Below are 8,546 nucleotides of genomic sequence, written 5' to 3' on the forward strand. Positions count from 1 at the left end.
CCATTTAGCAGAAAAACCCGCCCAATTTTTGCCATTGAAATCAATAGAATTGGGCGGGATTTTGTGCTTCTAGGCGGGTTTTGAGCATTTTTTGGGTTGGAAATCATCAGCCTCATCTGGCAACCCTGACCGCCGCCACTCTCAGTTGGCATCCCTGGCTGTCTGCAGGGTCGGTGTGCTAGGCATGGGCAGACAATGCAGACAGGTGTCATGGGGGCCTGAGGAATGCCTGAAAGTCCCACAGAATGAAAACTTCGAAATGAAATAAAGAATTAAATTTTATATTGATGACGATTATTCAAGGTGTTCAGAACATAGATATTCTGTAGATACTTGATCAGTTGTGCTCGATCAGGTGTACATTATGTTATTTTATGTTTACAGATGGCAACTTCCAAATGCATAAAAAAGGAAAGGGTGCTTGCCTATAGGGCTCCAAGTTGACTAGAACCAGCCCTAGCTGTCTGTATTTGTCTAGTCCTGGGATTGGGAGACACATGGTTGGGCTGGGGAGGAGCTGAGGGTGGAGCAGGCGACACACCTGTATAAGTGTGTCAGTACCTATGTGGAGTCATATTTCACGGCTGCTGCTTCTGTCAGTAGGGCAGGCAAAAACAGCTGGACAGCACAGAAGGCACAGAACAGGGATCCCTCCACAGAAATGCCTGCGAAAAGTGAGTAGTACTCTGTCACTTTCTTTTCTTTTATTTTTTTTTGCTTTTCATGTTGTTATTTTATTTCTATAGTTTCATTTTATATGTATATACCATATACTGTATATATTGTATATCAGTGGTGCTCAAACTGTTGTACGCGTACCACTGGTGGTACTTGAGATATCTCTGGTGGTACTTGGAAGAATTCATTTTTTTGTGCATTGATTTGAAGGCTGATCAAGTTGTTGCAGTGGAAAATGTCTCTTTGGTCTCACATTTTGTAATATTGAACTGCATGAATCTGAAAGCATAATGCAGAATAATACTAGGCAAGCAAGACATTTTAAAACAAACTAGCACTGAATGTGACCTTGTTGATGCCATTATGAACCTCTCCTGTATTGACTGGCAAAAGTGAATATAGAAGGCCTTTGCTGCGATATTCTAATGTTGGTTGCCAAGGTGGTACTCAGAGAGCTCAATATTTTTTTCGGGTGGTACTTCACACAAAAAGTTTGAGAACCACTGTTGTATGTGATACCAAAAGACCACAAATAGAAGCAGGGAGCTCTCTACTGTTTACTCTCTTCCTTTACCTCTGAAAGTGATTCTTGTCCCCTTGCTTCCTCCGTGTACAATTCCTACAAGTCTGTAACATGTTCTCAACGTTGCGATAAAATCACGTGGCATCTATGTTGTAAGTTTTGACTTGTTGTGGAAGATCTGTAAATGTTGTGCCACAATGTGTAGTTTTTCATTGCAAGTTAATTGGGATAACAGAAAAAAAAAGAAAAAAAAAAAGAAAGTCACCGGACCATCTTCGGAAGGTAGTTTTCTGTTTGGTGCCAAGACTAAGGTTGCGACGTTGTCATGTCTTCCTCAGAGTCAGTATAGACCAAGACCAAGATAAAAAAAAAGAAGAAGAAAGAATGTATCTATACCTTTATTTCACCCAAAATTCATCATAAAAAGAAAGTCGGGTGTGCCCAATTACCACATTTGTAAAAACTGCAGCCTGATCTAACTGTTCCCCCTCCCTTGAATGGTTTCCTTTGCTGTTTTATGGCGCACCACATTGATGAATTGTAATGTTGCCTTAGACACCTCCCACCCCTTTGACATTATTTTTATGATGTAACTTGGGTGAAATATACTGTATATGTAATTTTTTCTTCTATTTGTTTGGTTCTATTGATCTTGGTCTTTGTTTTTTTTTGTTTTTTTAGTGCAGCTTAAGTCATTGGCACCCTTAGGTGGTTAAGATCTCCACCCCCTACGTACCCGCCAGGTGTCCTTTTAAAGTTTATGTAGCCATTAACTGCAGATGGGGTCGCCGGCGGGCCTATTCACTATTTGATTACAGTAAGACATAAGATTAGGACATAGCCATTACAATTTCGGTGAGAGTAAGGTTATAACATGGGCTCTGTGTTAAGGGTTTAAGCACCACCTACCTTGGTTTGCCATATTGACTCTTGGGCACTTGGCCAATGAAGCAGAAAACTTCCACATCTGAAGATGCTGACTTTCCTTTTTATCTGTACTTACTAGTTCTTTTCTTTGATGCACCAGATTGTGAAGTGCAGGAGCACGGGGGACATCTTTCTCTTCTACAAACTGTATAGAAAAAATACCATATGAACTCAATGAAAAGCATGGTTGAAAGGGAATGGGGTTTTGTTTGGAAAATGCCACTTGATAGAAAGGCTTTTTGGATACATTGTTTACATCTCAATATCCTACAAAATGACGAATTACAAAAGAAAAATCAACTTGCTATTCAAGATACTGTACATTTCTCCAATTTTGATACCATAGAGTAGTTAATATACTCTTTCACTATGTGGAATATCTAGTGCTTAAGTTTTTACAGTATTTCGTTACGTTAGGCCTTCTTTTTTAACATGAGGTAATGGTGGAAAGCTCGCACATCCACAGGAACGTCTGACCTGGGAGCAGGACCACAAGTGACTAGACGATTCTGAGAAAAAGTCTGCTGCACGACCAGGATTTCTTTTGCTCCCAATATTTTATTTTTTCGTGACGTTTCGGGTTTTACCCCTTCACGTCTGAAGAAGGGGTAAAACCCGAAACGTCACGAAAAAATAAAATATTGGGAGCAAAAGAAATCCTGGTCGTGCAGCGGACTTTTTCTCAGAATCTTCTTTTATAACATCTCCGCTGACAAAATGAAACACAACTACAGTAAATTAACGTGAACATGTGCTATGTTTCCATCTCCGCAGGTGAGAAGTACCCGAAATGCTTCCAACTGCTCCTCGTTGTGTGTTTGTGCTCTTCTGGTCTCTTTTATTGGATGAGCTACCTCCCTGTAAGCATCGCCATGGAGACATTCCTGTTTAAAAATGCATCCTCTCTTTTCTTCCGTCCACGTCCTTACCCCCAGCCATTACCCAAGACACTCAAAGAAGAAGCAGCCGCTGTGGAAAACACCCCTGTTCATGCAAGACCACCATCCTTCACCCATGGACCCACCACAGTGGCTGTGAAAAAGACCTCTGTACATGTTAGTGTGCCATCCTTGACCCAAAGACTCCCTGTGAAAAAAGCCTCTGTACGTGTTACAGCACCGTCTTTGATCCAAAGACCTGCTGCAGTGACTGTGAAATATGTTTCTGTACATGGTAGTGCACAACATGAAGACATACCTGAGGGAGAAAACATCTCTGCCAATCCTAGTGCACCACATGAAAGCCAACATGAGGGGAACGATGCCTCTGTCTCCCAGGCCTACCCACGCCAGTACCACTTCATCCTGAATGAGCCAGACCTGTGCCAGAGGCGGAGACCTTTCCTTGTCGTCATGGTGCCCGTACACCCTGGAAACGCCCGGGCCCGGGAGGTGATCAGGAGGACGTGGGGCAACGAGACGCTGGTGCGAGGCAAGGTGGTGACCACCCTGTTCGTTCTCGGGCAGGCACCTCACTCAGACGGACACACCGCGGTGCTGCAGGACCAGTTAGTTCACGAGAGCGCCACCTTCCGTGACATTGTGCAGGGCGACTTCACGGATTGCTACCGGAACCTGACCATAAAGACCATGGTGCTCATGGACTGGCTGGCAACCCACTGCCCTGGCGCATCCTACGCCATGAAGATCGACTCCGACATGTTTCTCAACGTGGAGAACCTGCTGGACGTCCTGCTTCGTCCCAAGACACCCAAGACGGACTACATCACAGGCCTGCTGATGAGGAACTCGCCCGTCATCCGTGACAAGGCCTCCAAGTGGTACGTGTCCGAGGACATGTACCCCGAGCCCCTCTATCCCCCTTACCTGATTGGCATGGGGTACGTCTTCTCCATTGACCTGCCGGAGAAACTCGCCCGGGTATCCAAGGCCATCAGGCTGCTCTACCTTGAGGACGTCTTTGTGGGCATGTGTCTAAAAAGCCTGGGCATTGCCCCTCGACTACCACCCAAACCCAACCAGTTTAGGTCTTGGCCTAAGCCTGGGCCGTTCGACCGCTGTGACTATGTTGGGGTCATAACCACAATCCTGAGTGATTCAGAGCAGTTGCTGCAGTACTGGAGGGCCTTCAAGGCAAAAGGCCCTCCGTGTTGAGGAAGGAGGCGGACGGACGCCAATGGCAGTGGGTGGCGTGGATGGCAGAAGACTTGCTCATACTGTATACAGTGCCCGGCAATAATATGACACAGTAACACTTTATTGGCAGTTTTCACTTAAATTAAATTTGCATCCCTGAACAAGACTCATTTAAGGAAGGGCAAGGCATACATGTAACATCACAGGACTCTTGCACATTAGTGTAGTGTTTCCCAACCTTTATTGTCCTGCGTACCCCCTAAGCAATTTTGTCATATCATGAGTACCCCCCTCATTCATGCTCTATATCTGTTCCTCTTTCCCAATGTGACTGCACTCCATGTATTTGTTATTATTACATTTTTCTAAGTACCCCCTGAGGTGTGCTCACGTACCCCTAGTGGTACACGTACCTCTGGTTGGGAAACACTGCATTAGTGCCATGCATGTTGACCATAGAGCACCATCAGACAAACAAAACTTGGAGCCTGACCCCACATGAGTGCACCCCTTTAAAAGTAGCATTTTGAACAATATTTAACGAGTTATTTCCAAAAGGTGTATTTCTATGGCATTATTGCTGTGCAGTGTGCACTGCAGATACAGACACTAGCTGTCGCGTTAATTACCCCTGCCTACTGGTGTGACTATTGGAGCTAACCTTTATGAGTGTACCGTCACACCGGTGTAATGGGAATGTTTGGGCAGTGAAAGTTCTATAGAATTCTGGGCGTCATTCAATACAATATGGAATTGTAGAATCTTGCATTGTTGTAGAACGCATTCTTTTTATAGAATGCTCAAAAACCCACACTCTTAAAGGTTAAATCAAGAGCAGAATCACACAGGTTGTCCCACAACCAGCGCAACATGCATTCCTGTCCTCCAATAATCCTCCTCTTCCCCCGGGGTCAGAAGCAGGCCCTGCATTTAGCACCAGCTGTTTCCCAGTGCAGACAGACCCGTGAAGACACGTTAGCACACGTGGGGTCAACTCAGACAGAGGTTTTACGAGGAAGAGAATATTTTACAGCAAGCTTTTTAAAAGCATGACATCTGTATGTTGTGTGAAGGAGAGGACAATAGAAAGTGCCTGTGTTGGGACTACAGCGAAGACCTCATCCTGTGTCGAGCAGTGAAATTGTCAGATATGGACTAGGGTTCTCAAAGAGTTCAAATAGATGCTGCGACCAATGTAGGCCATCCAACCATTTCGGAATCCATCGGACCTTAACACAACAAGCCACATAAAGTCATTATTTTCATTTATATACTGTATATTTATTTATGTTTATGGATTTTGTTGTCTTTATTATGACCGACAATGAAGATTGGGACAGGAAGGGAGTGGGAGAGAGAGATGGGGGTAGGTTTGCGAAATGATGACCCAGGGCGATAGTCAAACTTGGGTTTAGTCTGACCCTTGCCAGAAGAAAGGGTTCCCGCCACAAACACAAACAGCCATATGGAGCTACGCCCTAGGCATAGGTTCAGTTAGCCTCGCGTGCCATCGTATGTACTTCCGCCAAGACACTTGGCTACGCACTACGCACTACGTACAGTACCTGTTTTCTGTGGAGTGATGTTGACCGGTAGGATTTGCGCCAGTGTTCTGACAAACGGTCCTACATTGTAATTTTATCCTATGGTAGGATGTTCTGTTAGACATGTCTGTTAAACGGTCCTACATCGCCATAGATAGACGTCAGACATGTTTGTTCAACAACTTATAAGTTAAATCCTGATTTTTCAGAAAATGTCCTTCCTGCTTCCTGCAATCACGTCAGATCAAACAAAGTCCAGACCATGAATATGAAATGGAAATGGCAGTATTATGAGATGGTCAGGACCAGGCTAAGGTTCAGTGTTGCCAGATGGAAAATGCTGAAATATCGTTCCAAAACCTCAAAATTATCGTTTTTGGGGGCTTTTTGGGAGGAAATTATCGTACAAGACCCAAATTGTGTTTCAAGGCATCTAATTGAACTGAATGACAACTCTGAAATTATCGTACATCATGTTTTTCTGATCGTACAGAGGACAAAATTGACAAAATTATGGTACAGTTACGATAATTATCGTACATCTGGCAATACGGTCTGCGAAGGCGCAGCTTTATCAGGACATCCTTGCACATGATTGTCTGAAATTTGTATTGAGGTGCTACAGTATTTTACTCACAGTTTCGAAAAATAAAGTTGAAATTCCTGAATCAACATCAATGAGTGAATCCATAAGTGGCCATTGTTTTCTGAAACAACTGTGGCGTATCACTTATTTTGCCCATTGAAGTTTTGACTTTGTCATAGGCCTGTAACAGTATAATGTATTGTATTCTTACTGAACAGACCTGAACCAAACCGAACAGTGTACTGAAAAGTAGAGTAACTGGCTACTCTCACTGGCTACTCTCTGTTCATTACATTATATATTCTGCCACCATGCAGTGGCTCATGCAGAACGCTGAGAGAGAATGCAAGAAAAAACAGATGAAGAGGCTTGTTCTTTGTGAGACCTTTGGGAAAAGTGCTCTTTCTTACGCTAATGAACGCAACCCAAAAGTAGCAGTTTGAATGTATTTTCCTTTTTTTGTTTGTATTTGACCATTTGTTTGGTGGAATAAACAAAGTGCTGAGGAAGAATATGTTTTTTTCCATTTTGTTGCCATGCTGTAGACTGTACAGAAAATGTATGAAACCGTGACGCCAAAACCGAGGTACATACTGAACCATGATTTTTGTATAACGTTGCACCCCTACTTTGTCACATCTCTGAAAACCCTGCAATCCTGATTGTTTGTACTGGTTTCTGGTTTGGGAGCAGGGCACATCCGAAGGTCCTCCAGACCATCATGTGATCTCACAAAGCTGAGCGGAAATACACAAGGGTCGCGAGTCAGGCTGGGTTCCCATTGGCAGGCAGGCAAGCCCATACATTGTGTGTGTGTGTGTGTGTGTGTGTGTGTGTGTGCGTGCGTATGTGCGTGTGTGCGTCTGTAGTGCAACTCTTCTCCCCATTGGCACATACTGTACACACATACACACACACACACACACACACACACACACACACACACACACACACACACACACACACACACACACACACACACACACACACACACACACACACAAGGCAGCTGACAGGTTTGGCTGGGCCCGGGACAAAACATTCTGAATGGGCATGTCTGGTTATGAGGATGGAAAACTTTTGCTTTGACTCCCGTGTCTTTGCTAGTAGCCTACCTGCGTTATCTGAAGAATATTTTTACTGAATTCCTTAGGCTCCTGGTTTCTTCCTCTATTTTTTAGCTTTTCCTTCATTTTTAGGCTCCTGATTTGTACCGAGACACCTTGGCAAATGGCACGAGCCACGTTGGTTGAAGCTGTTTTTTTTCTTCCTCAGAATGACTGACGAAACCATTTGTGCACTGAGGGCGGGGTTCTTCTTCATCCCGTTTTAAGGACGTTAAAGGCAAAAGATCTGAATATAATTTATTTAATGCAAATGTAGTGCATTCTCCCTCCTTCAAACCAACTTATTACCTCCGCCAAGGAGGTTATGTTTTCGGTCGCGTTGGTTTGTCTGTTTGTTTGTCAGCAGGACAACTCAAAAACCAATCAAGGGAGTTGGACGAAACTTTGTGGAGTTGTTGGTAATGACCAAAGGAACAAGTGATTAAATTCTGGTGGTCCGGATCACAAACCGGAACTAGGACCTTTTTAAAGATTCTGTCAGCAAGATGACTCAAAAACTAATCAACGGATTTGGGCAAAACTTTGTGGAGTTGTTGGTAATGACTCAAGGAACAAGTGATTAAATTCTGGTGGTGATCCGGATTACGAACTGGAACCAGGACCTTTTTAAAGATTCTTCACCATTGCTGGCCTATAAATCTAGACGCCCCTAGTGACCGCAAATTGAATTGCGGGCTAGGGCAAAACATTCCAGTTTCTAACTCCACAAAAGAAGGCAGAAGGAGAGGGTGTAACATAGTCAAATGTTCTATCAAGCAGTTTCCTTGGCAGAGGTCTGCACTCTCTGAGTGCTTCTAGTTTAGAAATAAAATAGGACCATTAATCAAAACTTCATAAGGGCCCAATTCTGGGGCCCCCTTTTTCCTGGGCCCTGGGAAAAATACCTGTTAATGCAGGGGTGCATTTCCATAGTTGCTAACTATGTTAGCACACTTTGTTGTTTGCAAAGCAATTTCCCATTGGCAACTACCCAAGTTGCTAAAATGTTAGCAACTACGCTTTCGGGAAACAAACCCCAGCACAGTAATTACAGACATTTCACAAAACACACACTGGAGGCCAAAC

The 8,546-nt window shown here is 43.9% G+C and overlaps 1 protein-coding gene across 1 annotated transcript; it reads left to right on the forward strand.

The window, feature by feature from the left end:
• The first annotated feature begins 3,000 nt into the window (after positions 1–3,000).
• On the forward strand, positions 3,001–4,413 carry LOC134456485 (beta-1,3-galactosyltransferase 2-like). The gene has a single exon (XM_063207852.1). The coding sequence runs from the start codon at positions 3,001–3,003 to the stop codon at positions 4,240–4,242; it is 1,242 nt and encodes a 413-aa protein (XP_063063922.1). The 3' UTR covers positions 4,243–4,413.
• The last annotated feature ends 4,133 nt before the right edge of the window (positions 4,414–8,546 follow it).

The sequence above is a fragment of the Engraulis encrasicolus genome, chromosome 1, assembly GCF_034702125.1.
Source record: "Engraulis encrasicolus isolate BLACKSEA-1 chromosome 1, IST_EnEncr_1.0, whole genome shotgun sequence".
In the NCBI taxonomy this organism is placed as follows: domain Eukaryota; kingdom Metazoa; phylum Chordata; class Actinopteri; order Clupeiformes; family Engraulidae; genus Engraulis; species Engraulis encrasicolus.